A 24,781-nucleotide genomic window follows, 5' to 3' on the forward strand; every position below is an offset into this window, starting at 1 on the left:
AAAACTGATGTTTGGTTACACTGCAGAAATATGGATTTCCATGCTGGAAGTGCACCCAGTTTTGTCTTGTGTTCTTTTGTGCAGTGCAGTCAGCCTGTTCCTGTAACTCCAGGGAAAATACAGTCTGCATATGCAGCTTTTATCTTTGCAGAGGCTGCTAGAATCACTACGGTGGAAAATCTGACAATTAACAGCATAGAAAAACGGAGATGGCTACAATTAGGTGTATTGTTTTTTCAAAAGCTGCTCAATTCAGCACATCATCGAGTCCACACTCACTGCTGATCGTTACTACTGCATGTGCAACTGAAGTGTCTGCAGTGTCAGCAGGAACTGGAGTGCTGCATAATAGAAGGCTATGTTCACTGGACTACTACAGATGCATGACTCTAAAAAAAAGAGAGGAAGATAGATATTTTTTCTAAAAGATTTGCTTTATTATTTTGCATAAATTTGAAAGTCACAAAAAAATAAATGATAAATGATCAGACTATAGCTACTTTATAAAGGTGAAACATTAACTGGTGAAAGTTACTGATGATAAAAACATTAAAATAGGAAAACAGAAGAAGAGGAACATTATGAAATTCAAGAAAGCTTCATGTTGTGCTTGTGAAATGATTGTCTTCTGCTGTGATCATGGTGTTTGCTGCCACCTAAAGGCAACAATCAGACTGTGGAAAGAGGTAAAAATGCTGAGTTTGATCTGCATTTCTTTCAGCTCCTTATATATACACAGCTGTTTGTCGGATACTTGCCAGTTTTTCTTTAGTGTCTGTTAAACTGTAAAAAGAGGGTTTGGATTAATGCCACAAAATAAGTAACATTTATAGTTATTATTATAAAATAAAGATTAACATTTACCCCTCTGGACTCCTGGTTCCACACCAAGACCCCTGGATCTGAGGAACATAAATGGTAAAGTAATGACAATCACAAACTAAAATCAGCTTTATTTTTTTAACCCTATCAAACAGAAGTGGGAGAAAAGTTCCTTACAGAGCTAAACTAAACTTAAAAGACAGAAAGAATCAAAATACAATTTAATTTGAGATTTAAAAACTGTTAAAATACTTGGAATTTAAAACATACCTTGACTTGTCACTCTTTGAACAGGTACACTTTCGACCTGTTTGGGGGCAGAAAGAAGAAAAACAATAACAAAGGGCTCTCAGGTCATTGCCACTACACTGTAGTAAAAAAGAGATTTATAAAAAATTTCCCCTCAAAACAAACTTTTTTTTCACTGCTTTTGATCAAAGATCTTACCACAACACAAACATGTGCTTATAAGCCCTTCTGGGCTACAAGCCTTAGGAGACCTTACAAACTTCCAGCTTACTGAGCCCAAGACTGTTTACATGTCAGTAAATAACCAGAGAATTCAGTTGTATAACTAAAAATTCAAAACACATGGTTCCCTATGCTGTGCAGGCTAAGACTGTTAATATTTGGTTATGAAATTTTAATTTTCTTGTGGTTATCACAAAGATGCCATGTTTACTCATCATCATTAAAATCATTATTATTATTACCGTAAGAGTAATGTCGTAGCAAAAAAATCATGCAGATGTTCGGAGCAGAGCTTCTTGTTCTGAGATAATCAGCTCTGCAATTCCACTAAAGGTTAACGCCTCAAGAGAAAAAATTCTCTTTGCTCTTTGTGTCTTGGGAGTTGAAGTTGACAAAACCAAATTATTTTCTTCATGAACTCCAATTACAAGTGGTTTCAGCTAACAAAGGACATGATTAAGATTCTGAAAATAATAACATATATGTAGAAATCAACGGCCCCTCTGTATGATGAATAAATGTAACAAAGATTTAATTTATGTCCCACTTTTTAAAAAAACAGTGTACAAAAAAATCTGTTATTCAAATAAAGTTTTACACAGGAATATTACTGGAGTGCAGAAACACACTGTGGCAGGGTGTACGAATACCACTGAATTATTTATTGGCTGGTTTAGATTTCAGGACTACAACTGGCAGAAGCAGCAGCATGAGCTGGCAGTTCGGAGGAGAAATCTTGGAAGGACATTGTGTGAGAAAGGGGATGAGATATAAAAGCCAACTCGTGTGTTGACACTGCAAGATGCATCTGTGTGTCTTTACCAGACCTCTGAGGGCGCCTGGAGCCTGCTTGCCTTGCAGCCCTATTTGAACTCAGCAGATAGTACGGGCATCACGCTCGAGTTGTGTACTAGAGTACTTACTGACGATGAGGGCGATGCCCAGAAAGAACAGCACCACAGCAAAAACCAGTCCACCGATTCTCAGAGACTCATAATCTGAAATGAAAAAGACTGATTTAAAGTATTCAGTCACAAAAAAACAAACATTTTGATGAGTTTTCTGAGATATTTAATTAGCATTTTAATTGAAAGGCAGCACTGTAGAAATGGTTTTGTTGGGACACCACACATTCCTGTAATCTGCAGTCACAAGGACTGTAAACACCACGGTTAACTTCAGCTCCATAGCTGGCTGTTGCTTTGAGGACTGACAAACTGTTTCAGAAAAACTTTCATTTTAAAGTTAATACACAAACACGAAAACAAGAAAGGAAGATATCTTTTCCACAAACCACAAACAAATGAAGAAGAAATTCTGAGGCTCGTTGTGAAAAATGTATCAGTAAACTGTCCTGAAAACGTGCAATGAAGCGTGTCATCTGCAACGTTTCTGGCTCGTAGCCACTGAAAAGAAAGCATTATCTGTTTCAGACTACAACTTAATAATCTTGGTTATTTGAGCAGAGGAGATAAAATCCCCAGAATGCCACAAGAGAAAGAAGAAAAAACACAGAGAAGCTGTAAATACTTTCCCCTGGGGCCTCTAAGGAACTGTCAGGCTATAAAATCATTAGTTAAGTGTATGAAATGAACAAATATGATAATAATTTAATGAGCAGGTTAATTTGAACAAAACTAATTATTATAATGATGATAACTATTAAAAAAATGAAAGCTAATGTGTGACTGTACTTGAATATCTGTGGAACCTTATGAATTGTCTAGATTTCTCACATTATTTAAACAGAACAGGCCTAAAACAAGACAGAGAGAACTTAGACAAGAATGTTTCACTGTAAGAGTTATGTAATAGTTATTTAATAGGGACAATGATCCAACAGTGTATAATACTGATATCGTTTACTGAAATAAACTAATAAATACTGCAATCTCAAAACGCTCCACTAGGAGTGACTTTTATATCAGTGTCTTATGTTAAAGTACTAGCCCTAAAATAAAGTATACAGTAAAAATACAGATGTAGCCAATCTTACTCACATATTTCAATATCATATTGTTTCCAAATGTAAACCAAATTTATTTTGTAACTGCTGAAACTGAGCTACTTTAAACTTCTTTATGTATGATTTCACATATAAAGACACCAGATAAATGTGATTAAAAGGGAAAAAAAACATTGTGCTGCATAATTGTATTTTCAGGTTTTTGAGTTTTTCTTATCATTGATTTTTGAGATCTTGGATCATTTCATAATATATTGAACATTTACCATGCCAGAAAAGAAGAAATGTTCATTCTTCAAGGATCTAGAAAAAACTTTACTTTGCAACAACTACAGCTATGAGATAGAGGTCATGGGGGACGGTGCAATCTCTTTGAATCTACCGTCTGCGGTGAGTCAAGTGAGAAAAATGTGTGCAGCTCTCTAATCATCATGTGGACAAGCCAGGCACTAAAACAAAAGACATTTTGACACATTCATGAAGAAAACAAACAGGCAGACATGAGGCATTATGTTTGGGGGAAAAATACAATGGAAAAAACAAAGAAACAAAAAACAACAGTGAATCAAGGTGGTGGTAGCATCATGGTTTGGGCCCATGTTATTAGATCAGGTCCTGGACAGTTTCCAAACATGTGAAAATGTCAGGACATCCTTAAAATTTAAGTCTTAAATGACTGATCAACAGTTTTACTTTTAGGAGTTATTGTTGCACAAGGAGGTCACAGGAGATACTCTGAGTAAAGGCTAACACACTTCATCAGTTATAGATACACAATATTGAACCATTGCACTCAGCAAACATATTATCTTGTCATATTTGTTTTGAGTCTCTTTCTCTACTTTTAGAATTTCTAGTGATGTTTTAGCTCATATTTATGTAGCTATAGAGTATTCTACGGGCTTTAAAAGTTACACACTATAAGTTTAAGGTGCTTCAAACCATGAGTTAAAAAAAACACAAGAATGTCATTTCCTTTGTTTATATTATATGGTATATAAATATGGCTTCCATAAACATAAAACAAACATCTTATCCTGATTCAAAAAGAAATATCAAATTAACTTTAAAATGGCGACAAAAATATATACTTATGAAAAAACTAAGATTGACAAATTTGTAAGTTTTACAATAAGTATTACACAAATTTAAAGTGATTTTAGAAATCTACTATCCACACATCTCTGATCGGTTTTGCTTCTAAAAAAAAAAGATGACTTTTTATTTTTTGACAAATGGTTTAAAGTTAAAGATGTGCATATATATCGGGTTAGTAAAGTAGGATATATGTGGAGACTCTGTGTTTTATTATGCATTGAATTTAAATGTGGGAAAGACTTTATCCAGAAAGACAAAAAAGCCTGCCACTTGTAAAATGTTTTTCTTTTTCTTTTTCTTTTTTTTTTTTACTTTTTCCTTTAACTTTGTTCTTATTCCAGCTTTTCTGGTAAAATCATTAACTAATAAGGAAACATGAAATGTAAAAAATAAAACATTCCCAGTGGGAATTACTTGGCTCGTTGAAGAAGTGGTGTCCTAAAAAGGAAAAGGAAAAAGCCGGTTTATCATCAGCACAAACACAACACCTAAATAAATAAATAAAAGGGAGTAAACAACTGAATAAAATGTGAATGCACATGTTCAGCTGGTCCCTTGGTTGCACTAAAAATCATCACAGTGGGCAGGATGTGAAGTATTTGTTTTGAGGCTCTTCCAGAAGTTTTCCATTACCTCAAGGAAAAACAAGGCATGTTTCCTGTGAAGAGGGTTGACCAATAAAGGAACACCGTTCTGTGCTCAGTACTCACCATATTGAAAAGGACTGTCAAAGTCTAGTGGGACAGAGAGAAAGAGAGGAAACAAATGAGAGGCAGAACAATCCACTGACAAACTTCTGAGAGTGCTCATTATATCACCAGCCTTTCAGCAGGACATTACTCAGTTTTGTGCCAGTACCAATTTATTTGGCAGATGAAACCATTTTCATTGTACTAATTTCACTAATAATTAGACTTTTCTAAACTTTGGCTCGACAATACCCACCTTTGTCATCATCTGCTGATGAAGCTGTAAAAGAAGAAGGAAAAACAAGAAATTCAGCTTGTGGGGCTCATCAGATAAAAGTGATGTGGAACACCAATACATACTACACAGTCCTTTTTTTTATCAATGCAAATGTATACTGGTGTATGATAAGGGCAAATATAGTGATAAGTAATGTATAATGAATTCAGCTGAAAGCGCTTATGTCACTTTTTAGGATAAACATTACTATAATGTGAAACGGTGACCCCGTGGGAATTAACTTTTGGTCATATTTGAAAGACTGCCTAATTAATAAATATGACAGAGTCAATCAAAACCAGTGGTTCCAGATTAAACAGATAGAGCCCCATTTTAAAGTGACAGGCCAGTCTGACATTACTAAAGAGGATTAAATATTAGCATGGATAAATATGTGAAAGAAAGGTCAAATGTTTTCTCAGAATGAGCTTATTTTTCATGTGACTGTTTACGCTCCATTTCTAAATCAGTGCAAAACAATTAACTCCTCCAGTTTCACACATGTAAACACACCTGAGTCCTCAACTTAAAACTGTAAGATCAACTCACCTTTGTTCACACAGAGTACATTTGGTTTGATTTCCCCTCGTACATGCTAATGGTGCAATGTGGGAAAGTACAGACCTCTTTGATCAAATCAGAATCAGTCTTGCAACAATTAAGCAACCAACTTCAGACACAAAGGAGACTGTGTTTATATGAGCATCAGTATTTGGATTGAGAACAATGTAACCCTGCAGTGGGCACATTGGGAGTTACATAAATGCTAATGCCGGCCAACATTTTGTATAATTAATGTTTTTTTTTTTTTCAGCTGTTATCAAAATATTCCTTTGACTGTGTTCAGCTTTGTAAACTGCAGCCATTAGCAGCTTGTCAATGCTCAGTTTTAATGTTATCTGACAGCTACCGAAAGACTCATATCCTTAACATTAGTGATGCTATTAATTATAAAATGAATTGTTACAGGTGAGTGCTTTTTATTTAAAACCACAAAGATTAATATTTTATACACATAGTTGCAGCCTGCTCACTGAAGAGTAAGAGTTAGAGGGCTAGTGTTACCTCTGACCTCATTCCTAAGCCTGTAAATCAATGTTAAACTTTTTCTCTGTGAAGCAAAACACATTTCTAGCATATTGCTTTTGACAAGTCTTAAAAGATGAGGTCTGATTTGCAGTCACATGTAAGAGTCGAGGGGGAAAAAAACCAACCCTCCCCCCCAAACTTTAGAGTAGGCAAATCTGCTTAACATCAAGTCCAATTGATGGCATGCAGGACTCACAAAGATACAAGTCAGAAACCAGGACCTGTGTTAAAATGGAAAACTTGGCTGTAGTCCGAACAAGTGATTATTCAAACTATAGACAAAAGAAAGACATGACCTTTCTCAGAGCAAAACATGGACATTCCAGACAAAAAAGAAAAAAAAAAGAAGCTAAAATAAAAAATAAAATAAATACTGTATAATAAATGCAGTACTGGCACAAAAAACCATACCTTTGACCAAAAAGAGCACATTGCAAACAAAGCCATGCAAAAAGCCAGCGCACAAAAACTTTGATAAATCTACATGTCCAGCACTTTCATTGACCACTCCACCACTCCAGTGCAAAAATAACCTTACCAAACATCTCCCTGCCAAACGCTGATCCTGTTATACAGAAACATCGGCTCATTTAGCTTCGAGGAACTCATAGCACAGCTATGAGAAGTAATGAAGAATATTAAGTTTACACAGACTGGTTCATTCCAAAGCTCTCAAACATATGGTGAAAATGATACTCACCAAGTGCAGGAGCCAGCCAGGAGCTAAATGCCACCAGTACAACGAGATCCATTGTACCTGTTAAGAGGGGTTAGGGCAAAGCAGCCAGTCAGATAAAGTTTGAATGAGCTGAGTTAGTTGTTTTTTCTAAAAAAAATACTGGCCAAACCCAAAACAGTAATATAACTTAATACAGTTTTATTACATCATTCACACATTTCCGAGGTTCAACCACAGAGGTAAACACTTTTTCAAAGGCTAAACACTAAGTTCTAATGACAACTAGAACTAAACTGAAATTAATTCCTAGTGGGAAATTAAGCCCTCCAATGACCCATGCCTGGTAGGAACATAATGCTCCACTTAGAGTACACAACATAACACGATCATAAATGTTAACAGAATATATGTCCTAATAATTTGGTCTCTTGGCTCTGGGTTAAAGAGGGGAATCTATTTTAAGCTCAGCACCCCAAAAGAAGACGCTTGGTAGTGGAGGGCTGCAAAGCAAAGTCGGTGTTGAGTTGCACTTGATATTTAGTCAGTGGGCTTTGCTTTTGGTTTTGCGGGGTCATCAACATGAAGTATGAGCCTCGCAGGGCTGTTTTTCTATCTATATATTATCCAGATCATTCCTTTGGGATTCTCTTACACACCATATGTTTACAGGCTGATGATTCACAACCACTTTACATAACTGGACACAGGAGCTCAAGAGTGACTTCAGTTTAGATAGCACACTAAGTACGATTTTGCTCACTTCACAGGCAAATTTTTCAAAACAATCCCACATCGTGACAACACAAATGCAAAGCAGTGACATATGAGTTTGCTTTACACTTGAAGAAAATCTATGCCATGAAATGAAATGTTTTGCATCACAAAGATCAAAGCATGTGTTTAACACAGCTAAGAGTTACCTCCCTGGCCCTGAGCACTGCTGGGGATTCATGCATGACTAGAGTGGGGGTGTGAGCATGGGTCTGGAGCAGAGAGAAATGAACACTTCAGACCTGAGAGCCGGATTAACAACAAAGGCCTGCCAGTCAGGTTTAATAATGATATTTAAAAATGTATTATTTTAACATAAAGCAATACAATAATCTTGTTTGTTCACCTTCTGAGTGATTTAGAAGAATAATGAGAATAACTGAAGATGGCCATGAAGCCCAAAAGAAATATAAGTGTCTGGATTATTTTAAATAGGTATTTGCATGCAGTCTGCAAATAAGAACCCCCTCAAAAAAACAAAACAAACAAACAAAAAAAAAAAAAAAACAACAACAACAAAAAGCCCAGCAGCAGCCTCCGTATGGGAGCACATTGATGGAAGAGGAATACTTTCTGTGTTTGTTTGCTCAGCCATTGACATTCTCATGTTTTTGTGCTGAACGGGTGACCCTTTCCCAGCTCTAGTTGTTGAAGGAAGGAATTTCCTTAACTGCCACAAACTTGGTGGCAAACTCAGAGGTGTGACACCAAACTCAGTCCACTTTGAGGTATTATGAAGCACACAGAAAGTAAAATACCTTTTAAAACTTGATGTACTTGTAAATGCAAAAACAAACAAACAAACAAACAAAAACTACTTAAAGCGATCAGATTTGCGCGAGCGGTGTATTTATTTGAGTGAACGAAACAGTCACGTGGTAAAGCGCAGCAACCGTAATAAAGACTAGAAGTTATGTGTCGAGAAATTGCAATACAGTAAGGAAACTGAAAGACAGGCCAAATAATCAAAACACACGAACTATATTATGGCATTAGGTACTGATTTCAGTGATATGAAAAATGCCGTGATATAAATTTAACGGGAGTAGAAATAAACTTACCGTCTATCAGCCTCTTACCAATGACTTAAACTTTGAAAAAAGAAAAAGAAAACAAAAAAAAGTTTAGCACTTAATTGTTACTTCAGCCAAAGGAATTCAAATCTCGTAAGACCAGAAAAATATTAGAAAATGAAAACCTCACATAAAAGAAGAAGAAGAAGAAAAAGAATTATAATGGCCGCATTCTGTGCAGAAACGTTTGCTCTGCTCATCCAAGCTCTGCTCCTTCTTGGTCTTGTCTCAGGAATGAAGCAGAAGGGGGCGGGGAGTCACTGAAGTTGCTCCCAAAAATTACCCTGAGCTGCCCCTGTGTACTAATCAAGGAGACAAGGAGAGCTCCTGTTATGTTAGTTATTATTGCCATGAGTCGTTGCCAGCACTGACAGTTAAATGTAATTTCATAATAAGCTGTAAATCATGCTAATGTCTCTCCACAGTCTAATTTAAAAGGTATAAGCAGCATGTAACAGAGAGCTTGTTGTGCTGTGGTGTAATTTACAGGCTGTAGTGGGGGGTCAGAACTGTGAAGTTAAATCATAAACACTAGAGGGCTTTTAGGGCCACGCCAGTCTGCCACAGAGGTAGTTTTCTCTCAGCGATGTAACAGTTTTCATAAGGTCAATCCCACAGCAAACTGACACATTCTCCCCTCTGTGAGCAAATACACGGCTGGACCAAGCTGGAAGCAGTTCGAGTCTTAGTTTGGTATTGTAGCTGGTTATCTGGACATTATGGAATTTTGTTATTGTACTTTCCCCCTCTCACTCCAAGGACATTGCTTTCTAATCAGCCAGGCAGGCATGAGATTTCTATCACCACCTGTAAATTTGGTAGCTGAGGTCAAACACAAGATCCCTTTTGTTATGTGCTGATATACACAACATTTTCAGGAGGTTTTTAGTTACATAAAGGTATTTTTCTGGGTATAACAAATAACTAGGGCACATGTTGTCATGAAAACATATAAATTTATTGGTTAGAACAGTAAAGAAGACATTTTTTTCATAGCAAACATATTCCTAAAGTATTGTTAGGTTTATTACCCCAAACAGTTTCTTTTCCTTACAAGGAGTTCTATGGAAAATAGATAACATGCTTTATCTTTCTCTCCACTAGATGGAGATGTTGGACAAGAGTGAACCACATGGTTCTACAAATCCAAAGGGAACAGTAAAAGACCAGACTGCCAAGAAACAATGAAAACTACTGTATGAATCAAGAGGAAGTAGCAAACTGTGATGAGCAGAGTAGTAAACAAACAGCTTTCTTCATCCTGTTGAACAGATGGGAAACACAGGGAAACAACACTTTATGCTTCATTCACGAGGACACATATGTTCACATTTTTTAAAGAAACAGCTTCAGTTATTATTATTATTATTCATTTTTTTTACCTGTGAACCAGGTGCATTAGTCAGCACAGACCATACATTTCTACAGGCCACTGCAACAAAAAAATAATTTTAGTCAATGTAAAATCATGTCCACTGTGGCACAACAGAGATTATACGCAATGCCTCAGAAAATTGTATTTCTAAAGGCAAATGCAAGTGCAAGCACTGAGTCATATTATTGCTTGTGTTCTTTAAGGTTGGAGAAATTTGAACAAAAAGAGGTAGGGGGATGCCCAAAATCCTCAGAAGGATTGACTTGAAGCTAAGGCGTGAAACTGAAGACAAGGGCCCCCAAATTATTATTGCACCCAGATGAGTCTTAAGTGTCCTTGGATGACAAGCAGTGATTGGATTGCAAGCTTGGTAGCTTTTGATGGCCATGCCTGTCAGCCTCACCTGCTTTTTAATCAGTAATTACCATAGGGGATTCTCCAGCATTTCTTAATTAAATTGAGCCAAATGCAATTAAAAACTACACTCTCATTCCTTTAAAAAGGCTCTGCAGAGTCCTTGTTTAGTTCTTGCTGTTAAGAGAATGAGCAGAGGAATGCTTGTAGCACTGTCCCATCTCCTGCTGATCTGGACCTGATTGTTTTAGCGGTCAAATCACGCTTGCAGTTTGCATAATAAAAAAGAATGACAAAGGCTTCTCTTTTAACTGCAAGCTTATAAAGACTAGACAGTTAGGCAAAGTTATTTTATTAAAACACTTCAGGCTAACACAAGGCGAGCTGTGATGTGAGTATGCAGCACTGCAAAGGACTATCATTTCATTGAATACAGCAACAAATCTTTGCCATTAAATGTTCCTTTATGTCTTTCAAATACTTACCATCTAGGGAAGTCTCCTGCAAGCCATGAGTCAACAACTACCGACATATTCCTGGTCATTTTCCCATCTGCTGTCTTCAGATAATCTTTGGAGTCAGTGTTGAAGTTGCCACAGGCACCGCACATTTTATCAGACATGTGATGGTCAACAGTGACAGTGACCTCCTGTGAAATTGCATAGGTGACCCGTACAGTTGAAAGCCTTTCAATGACAACACTCATGTCCGAGATTTGGACTGTAAGCTCATTTGTCACTTTGCTGGGAAGATTCACTTTCCTGCCATTTACCTGGAGGATACAAAGATGGAAAAGTAAGAGGAGAAGCAAAATTAATGCAGCCAAAAGAAAAAAAAAAAAAAAAAAAAAAAAGTTTCTGCATCAAAAAACTCATATTCCTCACCCAGGTTTCATGTTGGCTGTTCACTGTCACGACAGTGTCCTTGAAGAACACATACACAGCAGCAGCAGCTGGAGGTGCCCCCTTTCTGCAGATCCTGACATCCACGACCACACGGAACCACTGCTCAGAGGCCTCATCACACAGTGACGCCACCTCGAATGCCCCTTGTGCTTCAATCGCTCCAGACATGCCATCAAAGAAGCTCAGCTTGCCAGCTTGGCTGACAGTGCAGTGATGCTGTTTAATCTGACAACCCCTGATCCCATTTCTTACATCACAAACCTCCCCACTGGCACAGGACAGCTTTTTACACTGAACCTGCCCAGACGCAAGGCACACACACATAGACGTACAATCTTTGTCGACTTCTGTTTGGCCCACCTGAAACACAGTTTGGTATGTTAAAAAAAAAAAAAAAAAAAAAAAAAAAAAAAAATATATATATATATATATATATATATATATATGTGCATGTGTGTGTGTGTGTGTATTTATGTCTCATTTCTGTGACATTAATGTAGGATATTTGTCATTTTTATGATTTGAACATAATGTAAGTAAAGTTTTACCTTCAGATATCTGCCGTTGTACACACACCCACATATGTTTAGGGGAACACATTGACTTCCATCAAAAACAAAGCCAGCATCACATTCGCATCCTTCAAAACAGCTTTCAGGGCAAGAAACTGGCTGAATAAAGCTGGCACATGTCCTACCACAGGTGTCAGCACACACCTCGTAGTGGCTGTGTGGAGGGCAGGAGGCAGCTACAACAAATTTATAAATGGAGTTATTCAAGCACAGAAAACATTGACACAGCTTATTTTAAAAATAACGATGTGTGTAACTTACGACAGAAGGAGCTGCTCCTCCATGACTGGATTTGAACCCCTGCGTTCTGGCAGGCCAAAGCGTAGGCCTGCACACTGCTGCACAAAGTATCTTTATTGCCACCCACAGCGCAGACATCAAACACACAATGAGACACATATGCTGCTGGGTTGATTGTAGTGTGGCAAGCTTTGAAAGGGCCATTAGTTGCACTTATGATGCCACAGAAGTCGGGTTTTTCATACAAAGCAACCTTGGTGTGATCACATACTGGACACTGAGCTCCACAGCCTCCACACACATGCTCTGGCAGATCAACCACCCATGCCTTTCCAAATTCATCTGCATTGTTTGTTTGTTTGCCACCAGGAAGTCTGAAATCATCATTACTTTTTGTATTGTAGTTGCCACAAAGACCACACATCTTATCCTGGTACGTAGAGGGAACAATCACCTCAACATAGTACACAGTGTCATAAAGGACTTTCAGCCCAAAGTCCGTTCTGACTACTATATTATGACCTTCCTGCATGACTGTGAGACGCCCCTCATCCAGAGAGAGAGGGAGATTGAGAAGTTCTTCATTCACCTAGATCAAGAACATAAGAGAATACAATCATTGTCAGAACTCTTGTGAGGAAATCAAAATTGTATACAAGTGTTTTGGATATAATGTTGAACTCACAATAACTTTCCATGGCACTCGCTGCTGGATGTAGATGACATAACCATAGACTGTCACTGCAACTGACTTGGTTACAGCTACTTTTCCATTTCCATATTTTTCATTGCCCTGAGTGACATTGAATGGTATAAGCTGGTCTTTGTCATCATTGCAAACCTTGGCCAGTACATAGACACAGGTACCCTGGAAATCAAACTTTAATCCATCAAAGGAGATGTAATGTGGGTCACCTGAAGCCACACACTTTCCTTGCCCCTCTGGGTGGCAGCCTTTCACTCCATTCACAAGCTTACAGACTTCTCCTGGACGACACTTGGCCTTTTGGCAAGATACAGCCCCATTCTCTCCACAAATGCACTGCTCCATACACTTGTCTTCAAGGTAGAAACCATCCCCTTTCTTATAGTATTGACCATCATAGGAACATCCACAGTCTTTCAAAGGCACACAGGTACCTCCACTCAGTAGGTAACCTTGGTTACACTCACAGGCTTCAGCACAACGCCTGTTGCAGGTGGAGAAGGAGGTTAAACTAGCACAGGTGGCAGGGCAACCTGAGGCACACAGGGTGTAATGGCTGTTGGCAGGACACACCATTGCTGTGGAATAGGATGAGACCAGATTAAACATGACAGAGACATTTAAAACACTATTAAAAAAAAAAAAAAAATTTAAACAAATTCTAACTCACGGCAAAATAAATCTGTTCTCCAGGAGAGGATGGTGATTCCTTGGCTCTGACAGGCAGACACATACACTTCCACAGCATCACACACTGAACCTTGGTGCCCGTTATATTGACAAACATCATACACACAGTCCTCCATGTAAGGAACAGGGTCCACATGGCTATGACACTCTCTGAAAGGTCCTGCCTTGTCAACAATGATGCCACAGTACTTGCTGGCTTGGTACTCTTTCTTTTGGGAGTCTGAACAGGCCTGGCACCATGCTCCTTGGCAGGCTGATGAACAACCAGGTGTGAGGGCCACTTGCCAGCTTTCCCCCAGCTTTGTTCCATCAGAGGCAGTCTTGCCATTCTGCATGGTCAGGTCATCCTGTGCTTTCTCATTGTAGTTGCCACACAGACCGCACACAGAGCCCTGGTAGCTGCTGGGCAGAGTGACACTCACGGTGCTTTGCCAGTCAAAACTCACAGTGATTCCAGCAGCTGTCTCCACTACAGCTGTACGACCACTCAGAAACACAACCAGCTCATTATTGTAATCCAGAGGCAGTGAAGCAAGCTGCCCATTGAGCTGAAGAGTAGACATAGAGGAAAAGAGGGAGGAATATTTTTAGGAGATTATCGATTTAATAATTCCGTAGACCTCGTTAATCCATTTTAATGTGCATTTAAATCTTAGTTTAATTAAGAATCCCTGGATCAAAATTTTAATATGCAATTAAATATATATGCAGAAGAGCACGAGGGATGTCAGAATTAGCGCAGTGACAAAAGGAATTATCATCCACCCATTTCAATAAGGCTGAGAGGATCTGTGCTGTTATTTTCAATAATGCGACTACATGCTGTGTCCTATTTCTCTTCTCTTCAAAAATGCTCATAAAAGCAGATAACTCTTTAATCTTTTATTACATCAACCATTTACGTCATTATCCATACCTCCTCATCCACACTTACCAAGACTTTGTAGGGGTATTCTCTGCTAATGATGAGAGTGGCACCATAGATAGAAATTTTGACAGTCCTTGTGAAGGACACGGCCTTGCTTCCTCGGTTGTCATTTTGCACATTCACTTTGAACGGCTCCAGCCCAGGCTGTTGAGAGCACAGTCCCGCCAGCTGATATTCACATGTCCCTTGGAAGTCATACCTATGCCCATCAAAAGTGCGGTAGTGTGGATCACCCGAGGCTGTGCATGTGCCATAACTGATGGGTTGACAGACACGCTCTCCATCCACCACCGTGCATTTCTCTTTAGCAGAGCAAGAAGCCTCACGACATGTCACCATGCCCAGAGTGGTGTCACATACGCACAGACGACCACAGGCCTCATCAGCCCAGAACTGCTGGCCTGGCTTATAGTAGCGGCCCTCATAAGAGCAACCGCATGATTTAGCAGGCACACACACACCAGCACTGAGGACATAACCGTTATCACACACACATGCCTCCACACAAGCACTGCTGCACTTCGGCTTTTCCTCAGGGAATGGGCATGATGGCTGGCAAGGGCTGGCACAGTCTTCGTAGTGGCTGTTACTCTGACAGTTCATTGCTGGGTAAAAATTAAATTCAGACAAATATCAACTGAAAAAGAAAAACTTTAATATTTGATTGCAATCTTGAGTGAATGACTTTCTTAAATACTTACGACATCCAAACTTTTCTCTCCAGTTCTTGATTATTATTCCTGCCTCACGACACTGTGCACTATAAGAGGCTAGTGCCTGGCACAGCATCTTTTTATCTCCCTTACTGAAGCACATGTCATACACACAGTTGTTCATGAAGGCTTGGGGGTCCACTTTTCCAGTACATTTCTCAAAAACACTATTGGTCTTGACTGTGAGGGCCCCACATAAAGCCTCAGTCTTATAGAGTTTCTGCTCGTTATCGCCACAGGTAGGACAGTTTTTCTCACAAGTGTTTGAGCACAGATAGTCTTTGTCCTGATCAGGTGTTTGCCAACTCTTTCCCCACTCTATCACTGAGGAGACAGCTTTACCATCTGGATTCTGGAGCTCATCTCCGTTGTTACCATTGAAGTTGCCACACAGACCACAGACACTGCCATAATAGCTGCTGGGAAGCTTGATGACAAGATGCCAGTTCCAGTCATAGGAGACGAATAGACCAAAATTAGTTTCTACCACTGCAGATGGCCCCCTTTGAAAAATGGATACCTCACCATCACCCAGCTGTACAGGAAGATTCAGCAGCTTCCCATCCACCTATAGAAGATGAATCAGATCAATACGTATACTGCACACACTGAAATATGACAGGTGAAAAAAGACAAAAGGCTGAAATCTCACCGTGACTCGACCGGCTTGGTTCTTCCGGATGGTGATGGTGTACCCATAAATAAGCACATCTACCTCTCTGACATAGGAAACTGCTGTATTTCCTCTGTTATCATTCCTCTCAGTGACAGAAAATGGAACTAGGCCATCTAGGTTACCGCAGGTCTTGGAGATGACATACTTGCAGGTTCCCTGGAAGTCAAAGTTGTAACCATCAAATGTGTGGTAGTGGGGGTCCCCCCAGGCCCAGCAGGTGCCTGTGTATTTGGGGACACACACAGCCTCACCCTTCTCAATATCACATTTTTCCTGGGCACGGCATTTGGCGTCTTTGCAGGGATCTGCAAAAGATAAACAAGGAAAAGTTAAGCTTGCATTTAAAAAATATGTAACTACAATATTTATTTTAGATCCTTTACTCAATAAAAAAAAATATGAATTTCAATTAATCAGTGCAAATATATAGAATTTTTGTCTTGCCTGTGTTGTAACATGCCCTGACTTCATTCTTGATCATGCATTTGGTGGTAGGAGGACAGGAATGCTTTTCACAAACAAGGCCATTGGGTGGATTACAGGTGCACTTTGTGTTACAGTTCTCCTCATACACAACTTCACCTGGCTGGTGGCAGAGAATAAGTTCATGGGGATATTAAAGGTAGAAAGAGTTCAGATTACAAATTTGGGTAATCTTTTAGGTAAGTCTTAAAAGAAATCTTTAATGCTAATATCTAAAATCAAAATACTGGGAGAAAAAAAAAACAAGACAAATGCTTTTTGATACTATAAATTAGCTTATTATTGGATACACTCTGGAATAACTCTGAACTGTACCTTGTAACTTTTCCCATTTTCATAGCAGCCACAATCAGCCTCTTTGATGCACATCTGTCCATTGAATAGGAAGCCAGTATCACATTCACATCCTTCTGTGCAGCCGGTAGGGCACTCAACAATATCTGTGAGGCCTGGACAGGAAGCAGAGCAGGCATCTGCACACACCTCATAGTGGCTATTGGTGGGGCATTTCATAGCTGTAGTAAAACATTACAAAAACAAAAAAAACAAAACAAAAAGACAGACAAACAAACAAACAAAAAACAAACATATATTATTCTTACAGGTAACATACATTGACATAATACATAATGTCACTTCTGTCACTTACGACAGAATGAAGGAGTTCTCCAGTTTTTGACGTCCACTCCTGCGATGTGACAGTTATAGGCATAGGCTGCTGCACTGTCACAAAGCACATTTCCATCGCCGTTAGAGGCGCAAACATCAAACATACAGTTGTCAAAGTACAGCTGTGGGTCCAGTTTGCTATGACAGACTGCAAATGGACCTGTGGGTGCTGTAAGGATACCACAGTAAGTGGTCTTTGAAAATACAGCCTTTTGAGCTGGTCTGCAATCAGGACAGTTCTTCCCTTCACAACCGTCTTCACACACCACATTGGGAATGGTGACCTTCCATGATTTTCCAAACATATTGACATTTTCAGTGAGTTGATTGTTGGGCATCTGAAAGTCATCTTTTCTGTCTCCATTAAAGTTGCCGCACAAGCCGCGGACTTTTCCACGATAATTCCCAGGTACTGTGACTGTCACATGATAGACCAGGTCGTAAGTGACAATGAGAGCAAAATTAGTTGCAATCACATAATTTCTGCCTTCTTGATAGACCTTCACTGCTCCCTCATTAAGATTCACTGGAAGGTTGTTAAACACTCCATTAACCTACAAGAAAAGAAGAGATGTTACTTAATACAAATACTGTAACTCAAAATATCAATGCTGTTTAAATGAGGAAAGAGGACTCACCAGCACTCCAAACATCTTGTTCCTCAGGATGAGAGAGAAACCGTAAACCTCCACAGCAACCAGCTTGGTGACAGAAACCTGTTGCTTTCCCATCATTCGGTCCCACTGTACATTCTCCACTTTTACAGAAAAGGGTTCCAGGTGGGTACCTTCCAGCCCATAGGTCCTAGAAAGTGTGTAAGTACAGGTGCCCTGGAAATCGAATTTCTGCCCATCAAAAGAAAGGTAGTGGGGGTCACCCGAGGCCTGGCACACACCTTTTCCATCTGGATGACATTTGTGGATTCCATTTTCTATTCTGCACTTCTCATTAGGGCCACATGTGAACTTCTTGCATTCAACCTGAGAAAAATACATAATAAACAAGAGAAGTGATTAAAATGATCCAGCAGCAATGTTACACTAATATGTACCAAATTATTCAGTTTTAATAATTTTATTATTCATCACCTGTCCATCTTGTGTGCAGTTGCACTCCTCCTGACACTCTCCACTGGGATAAAACACTTCGCCAATGCGGTAGTAGCGATCATTGTGGATGCAGCCGCACTGTGAGAAAGGAACACAGGCATCTCCACTGAGGATGTACCCTTCATCACAGGAACAGCCCTCCTGGCAATCAGCCTTGCAACCTTGAGGAGGAGCCAAAGTATTGCACGTTGCTGGACAGGAAGTTGCACACACTTCATAGTGACTGTGAATGGGACATTTCACTGCTGAAAACAAGGGACAAAAGACAGTGACACACATATATCATTCTAAAAAGACACTTGTAGTTGTAACAATTCAAGATAAATACAAAGAAAGTAAAAGTAGAAGTAGAAACACTCAAATATGCATAAAAGCTGCTTAATATGTCCAGTTAGGGTAAATATTCTTTTTACTTTTTTAAAGGTCCCATATTATGCAAAATTCACTTTTTAATGGTTTTGGAACAGTCATACTGGTCCCCCCGCATGTGTAGGAGACCCGTAAGTGTGAAACTCTTTCAGGCGCTCTCTCTCCCCCCTGCTCCACCTCTAGGGAAGTAAGCGCTGAATTGAGCGAGTTTGAAAGCCTGTACGTTAAGACGTCATAAGGGACAATAACCACTCCCCACAGAGCGATGGACCCATCTACCGGCTCTCAAAGCCCGCCCTCTAAAAATCACCTAGCGCCCAGTGTTTTTCCCTCTTCGGCAACCCTCGTTAGCGGACATGGCTAAGCGACAGAAGCACTGTTCTGTTTGTGGCTGCATAAATGAACACGAAAACGTTTTTTTACTTCCATCCACTGAACCCACGAGGACTGAGTGGATTAATTTTATTTTTGGAGGAAATGTACCCGGAAAACTTCCAAAGGTTTTGCATGTCTGTGGCCAGCATTTCAAAGAGGACTGTTTCCACAACATGGGGGCATGGAAAGCAGGCTTCGCCAACCGTTTGAAGCTGAAGCCAGGTTCAATACCAACTGTCCGTGACACAGCTGGAGAGGTAAGAGCTGGCAGTTATTTTATCGTTTCGGCCTTATTAGTCTGATAGCTTGAAAATATATTAGCACTGTTGTAAATGTAGCCAAGTCACTGTTTCTACTGTTTGTATCCGGTGCCATTGTGCATCAGATTGATGAGCGTAGCTAGCTGTGTTCTCCGTGCGTCGCGGTTTGGGTCGGTAATGGGGGCTTCAGGAATGGGTTCCGGTGTTCCGGCGTTTGTTTATCCTTCACTACGCTGTAATCAGCGTCTAGTAACCGCTAAGGCCTAACCTGTCAATCACCTCATGACGGGCGATGCGATGGGCGGAGCCAACAGCTGAGCTGCTCCACCAGGGTTCCGCCCACCATAAACGGCACATTTCTGAAGCTGCTAAAAAGAGGGAGGTGAAGAGAAGCCGCTGCACTCAAACTGAGGGTCGATTTGTCCATACCATGGCGGAAATATTTCATTTAGATATTAATGAATGGTCTCAGATTGGGAATAAAGTGTATAATATGGGACCTTTAAGTTAAATTGAATACATTTCTCACCACAGAACTGACTGGTCCTCCAGCTGTCTACCTTGCCCCCTACAGCATGGCAGGCAGATGTGTATGACGTAATAGCCTGACACAACACATCCTTCCGGCCATTATACAGGCATACATCATAAAGACAGTCCTCAAAGTGGCCAGCTGGGTCCACCTTGGTATGGCAGTCATGGAACGGCCCTTTGGGGTCTCTTATCACACCACAATAATCTTGCTTTTCATATTGAGCCTTCTGGGTAATGTCACAGTTGGGACAAACCCCTTTACACCCGTGGACACAGCCTGGGATCTCAGCCACTTGCCAGCTGGCACCAAAATCTGCTGGTTTAACAGGTTTGTTGCCATTCTTTGGGGTCAGATCATCTTGGGGATTGCCATTGTAGTTGCCACAGAGGCCACTAATGGCTCCCATGTAGTTGCTTGGCAATGTTAAAAATAGAGCACTTTCCCAGTTGAAGGCAACTTTGAGACCAAAATCTGTTGTGACAACAGCGTACCAGCCACTCCTATATACAGATATCAATCCTTTATTCAGTTTAATAGGCAGGTTGACCAGCTCATTATTCACCTGAAGAAGAGAACTTAGTGTTACTACTATGATAAAATATTCATTACAGTATAAGGTTATAAGCAGAACTAACAGTTTTAACTATGATGCACCAAACATTATATAGCTCTTACCATAATCTGGCCTTTGTATGTCTTTGTAATAACAATGCTGTTAGCGTACACTTTGATCTCTACTAACTTGGTGTAGGAAACCACGTTGCTGCCCCGGTGCTCATTCTGTACCAGGACTTCAAAAGGTACCAACTCTGGATCCTTTGAGCAGAGTGCTGCCAATTGGTACACGCATGTACCCTGGAAGTCAAACTTCGTCTTATCAAAGGTCACATAATGGGGATCACCAGTTACCTGGCAGGTGCTGTAGGACACTGCTTGACATTTCCTTATACCATCAATCACTTGGCACTGCTGCCCTGCCCCACAGCCTTTATTCTGGCACTCTACATTTCTTTTTCCAGGAACACATTTACACCATCGCTTACAGTCCTTGTCAGCCCAGAATTCCTCCCCAGCAGGAATATAGCGACCGTCATATGTACAGCCACACTCAGCAGCAGGCACACACTTTTCTCCACTTAAAACAAAGCCAGCATTACAGGTGCAGGTCTCCACGCAGGGGCGTTTGCATTTGGATGGAGCGCTTGGGTCAGAACAAGTGGCAGGGCAAGCATTGCCACAGAGCTCGTAATGGCTGTTGGCTGGACATTTGGCAGCTTTAGGGAGAAAAACAAGAAGAACAGGTAAAAGCTTGTGACAATAAATGATAAATACATACTTGAGTTAAGTCATTAATGTAGTTAACATTACTTACGGCATTTTGCCATCTCCCTCCAGTTTTGAATCTGGATTCCGGCATCCTGGCAGGCGTCACTGTAGGCCTCAAGAGCCTTGCAAAGAAACTGTCGCAGACCATTTCCCATGCATAAATCATATTTGCAGCTTTCCAAGTATGCTTGTGGCTCAACAGCAGCATGACATTGGCTGAAAGGACCATTTTTTTTCCCTGTTATGATCCCACAAAATAAGTCACTCTCCCACTGTTTCAGCTGGTTCTGGTCACAGGTACCACACCCGTCCACACAGTCATCTCTACACTGAGGGTCTTTTACCATCCCTGGCACCTTCCAGCTGCTCCCAAAGGCTACAACCCCATTTGCCTGAGTGCCAGAAGGTGTGGTGAAGTCATCATTGGGTTTGCCATTGAAGTTACCACAGAGTCCACAAGTCTTACCAGCATAATTGCCAGACAAAGTGAGCACAAGATTGTGATTCCAGTCATAACGGACTGTCAGACCAAAATCAACCTCTATGACTGCAGAGCGACCACTCTGAAAGATATTCAGTTTGCCATTGTTCAAAACTGTTGGCAAGCTCCATAAGCTGTCGTCAATCTGCAAAAATGAAAACAGGAGATGTGACATTACAATTTTTAACACAACAAAAAATGACTATAAATGGGAAAGTATGTAAAACACTTGAACATTTAAAAAAAAAAGACCATCTTTTACTTATTTAAACAGGATTGCTTACCCTTATGCGACCTGTCTCAGACCGAACTACTGTGATGGTCACGCCGTACACCTTTACCATGACCAGGCCAACGTATGACACTTTGTTACTTCCTCTGTTCTCATTCTGGGCAAAGACTTCAAAAGCTGGAAGATCACTGTCCTTTCCACAGTTTTTAGCAATGACATAGGTGCAGGTGCCCATAAAGTCAAAGCGTAGACCATCAAAAGTGCGGTAGTGAGGATCTCCCATGGCCCAGCAGGTACCAATGTTTAGTTTTGGTGGTTTGGGGACACAGGAGGGATACCCACCACTCATCTCACAGACTTCATCAGAACTGCAGGTGATACTGCTGCAGGACAGGACAGGTTGGGGAGCTCCAACCTTACCTTGTTGCATACACTGTCCTGGGGCACCATAACCATTCATCTGACTGAGTCCTATACTGTAGAGAGCAAAGCTGGAAGTGGAGCTAGACACAATGGGAGATTTGTCGTCAAAAAAAAAAAATTTTTTGTAGGACATCTCAGCCCAGGAGAAATCTGTTCCTCCAATCTTTACCCACTGAACACCTTTTGGCAGTTTTTCACTGTTAAACCTCAGTGTTTCTGTTGCACTTGTTGGTGCAACAATCAGGGCTTTATTTTCAAAACCCCCAATAGCCGGCAGTGAGTAAGAAGAACAGAAATGGTCTGTGGACATAATGCTAATCAAAAATGGGTCGTAGAACTGGTACCAGCCACTTTTGACACCGTTGAAGAGTAGAAGGACCTGGATACCACGATCAGCCTTAATAAACAATGTCTCAGGATTACTGTAGTCAATCTTCTTCACTTCCCCCTTAGAGAAACTGAAGCCATAGTTGCTCTTGCCATTGTTGACAGTGACTTGGGTGGGCTGAGAGGCCAGGAGGTAAACAGTATCAAATTTATTCTGGAAGCTCAGAGGGGGGATGACAAAGCTGGTTCCCCAGTTGCTCACTGGCAGAAGCTGCTCAAAAGCATGGTTGCATTTTGAGAAACGCCAGGTACAAGTGTGCCCTGTGAAAACAGCAACAGGATGCTGGGAGGAAACTCTGCTGCCAGAGAGATCATAAAAGCTCTGTAGCTGGATGCTCTCATACGGCTCAAGATCTATCGTCATGTTAGAGCCTTTTGTATAGACACGGCCCTGGAATGTGATAGGTTCATTGGGGAAAATCGTCACCCTGTTTTTCTGCTTTCCGTTTGTCACAGCAAACTCTTTAAAGGAGCCATACGGGGATCCTGGAGGATTGAAGATGAAGTATTCTGTGCCCCACGCAGTGGTTGGATATACCAGAGAGGTGTCTGCTGTGTACAGCTTGTAGTTAAGAGCGGTTACAGACACATCTTCTGAAGATGCAATGCGCACTGTGTTGGGAGACTTCTGGCAGCCATACATCTCGACAGTAATAGGAACACTGATGATGGTCCCTTCTCCTGCTTTCAGAGGTTTTTCTAACTTGAAGTTCAAGGGAGGCACTTGCACTGTCACTTTTGTATTAGCTTGAACAGCTGTGATATAGAGCTGAAACTGAGGACTGTCATAGTGTGGAGCATAATTCTGCATAAAAGACAGGGCAAACTCCCTCCCTGCCCAGCCAGCGCAGAATGGACCTATGAGACAGGAAGAGAAAAAACATGTCCAAAGAATGTTATTATTATTATTTTTTTATTTATTTTATTTATTTATTTTTATTAAAGTAAAGGAGTCAGACACAAATGGGCTTTGAAAACTATAAGCGAATGTTGAAAATATGTTAGAAAAGCATTCGTAAATTATGGAGACAGTTTCTGCCAAGACAATCAAAGGATTCACCCACTAGCAATACAAAAGATTGGCATAAAATTTCTTGCATAGCACACGTAGTACAAAGAAACAAGGTGACACCAAAGAGCAAGCAGCTGAAAAAGGCTTCTTTGTCTAAATTAAAAAGTAGGGATGATAGCCAGCATGTAATAAATAGATTGCTTTTTTGTTTCCTTCATCTCGTTTTCAACAGCTCATCAACTCAATAAGGAACTTGAGTAAAGAGTAAAGTTACACAATGGAAAAATGATCTTTATCTGCCCTTCTACAGTTAAAAGACCACTCTGCCTGAACTATAGGAATTTAGATCATACTATTGTTTCAGCCCTCTAGCTTTAATAGTTCTAACTCAATATCAGTTACAGCTAAATATAATTTCCCACAAAACGACATTTACTAAATTTAGATGGTTGTTCTATATTTGCTGCATTATTAAACTCTGTTCTTGGTAATTTTTTCCCCTTAAACCAGTACATGCAATAGCTGCCCAATGAAACTCAACAAATGGGCTTGACATCCTTTATAATATTATGTACATACATATATATATATATATATATATATATATATATATATATATATATATATATATATATATATGTATATATATATGTGTGTGTGTGTGTGTGTGTGTATAATAAGTCATTCATTCATGATATACTTACAACTCATTAAAACCCCCAAAGCACAAAGGAGCAGTAGGGTTCCCATGGCTGAAAGATAGAAAAACTCATTTCAGTTATCAAATTATTTAGAAATCATCTTACATAAAGCATAAAACACATTAACATGACTAGACAACTCGCACAATCTCTCTTTCAGTACTAACCTGCTAGGAAGCATAAATGTGATTTTTTTATTCATCCATCCTTTTATACAATATTGAAGAGAGAAAAAAAATGACTGACCAATGGAAAAACTTCACAGCCCAACAATACCCTTCCTCTAAAACAAATACAGGCAGAGCTTGCAATAACTTTAAGGTCC

At 40.0% G+C, this 24,781-nt stretch overlaps 2 protein-coding genes across 5 annotated transcripts; both read right to left on the bottom strand.

Annotated features, from left to right (window-relative positions):
* Window positions 1-405: 405 nt before the first annotated feature.
* Window positions 406-9,200, bottom strand: fxyd6l (FXYD domain containing ion transport regulator 6 like). Of its 3 annotated transcripts, XM_041986802.1 has the most exons (11): window positions 9,066-9,200; window positions 8,924-8,953; window positions 7,113-7,169; window positions 6,951-6,977; window positions 5,303-5,326; window positions 5,068-5,091; window positions 2,217-2,291; window positions 1,093-1,129; window positions 865-902; window positions 759-783; window positions 406-674 (listed from the first exon to the last, which is right to left on the bottom strand). In XM_041986802.1, the coding sequence occupies exons 3-10, from the start codon at window positions 7,162-7,164 to the stop codon at window positions 779-781; spliced, it is 282 nt and encodes a 93-aa protein (XP_041842736.1). In that variant the 5' UTR covers window positions 7,165-7,169; window positions 8,924-8,953; window positions 9,066-9,200; the 3' UTR covers window positions 406-674; window positions 759-778. The 3 variants fall into 3 exon arrangements, with proteins under 3 accessions (XP_041842736.1, XP_041842735.1, XP_041842737.1); XM_041986801.1 differs by having other exon boundaries at window positions 407-674; window positions 8,924-9,171; XM_041986803.1 differs by lacking the exon at window positions 6,951-6,977 and having other exon boundaries at window positions 410-674.
* A 674-nt stretch (window positions 9,201-9,874) lies between these two features.
* Window positions 9,875-24,515, bottom strand: LOC121642397 (IgGFc-binding protein). 2 transcript variants are annotated; one of them, XM_041989120.1, is made up of 21 exons: window positions 24,460-24,515; window positions 21,986-23,601; window positions 21,267-21,846; window positions 20,570-21,168; window positions 19,889-20,456; window positions 18,335-18,597; window positions 17,885-18,226; window positions 17,227-17,800; window positions 16,893-17,092; window positions 16,539-16,680; window positions 16,071-16,399; window positions 15,407-15,986; window positions 14,712-15,310; window positions 13,758-14,325; window positions 13,067-13,665; window positions 12,403-12,970; window positions 12,118-12,317; window positions 11,549-11,929; window positions 11,150-11,436; window positions 10,318-10,367; window positions 9,875-10,196 (listed from the first exon to the last, which is right to left on the bottom strand). In XM_041989120.1, the coding sequence occupies exons 1-20, from the start codon at window positions 24,503-24,505 to the stop codon at window positions 10,358-10,360; spliced, it is 9,051 nt and encodes a 3,016-aa protein (XP_041845054.1). In that variant the 5' UTR covers window positions 24,506-24,515; the 3' UTR covers window positions 9,875-10,196; window positions 10,318-10,357. The 2 variants fall into 2 exon arrangements, with proteins under 2 accessions (XP_041845054.1, XP_041845053.1); XM_041989119.1 differs by having other exon boundaries at window positions 18,335-18,600.
* Between the last annotated feature and the right edge of the window lie 266 nt (window positions 24,516-24,781).

The sequence above is a fragment of the Melanotaenia boesemani genome, chromosome 6, assembly GCF_017639745.1.
Source record: "Melanotaenia boesemani isolate fMelBoe1 chromosome 6, fMelBoe1.pri, whole genome shotgun sequence".
Lineage (NCBI taxonomy): Eukaryota > Metazoa > Chordata > Actinopteri > Atheriniformes > Melanotaeniidae > Melanotaenia > Melanotaenia boesemani.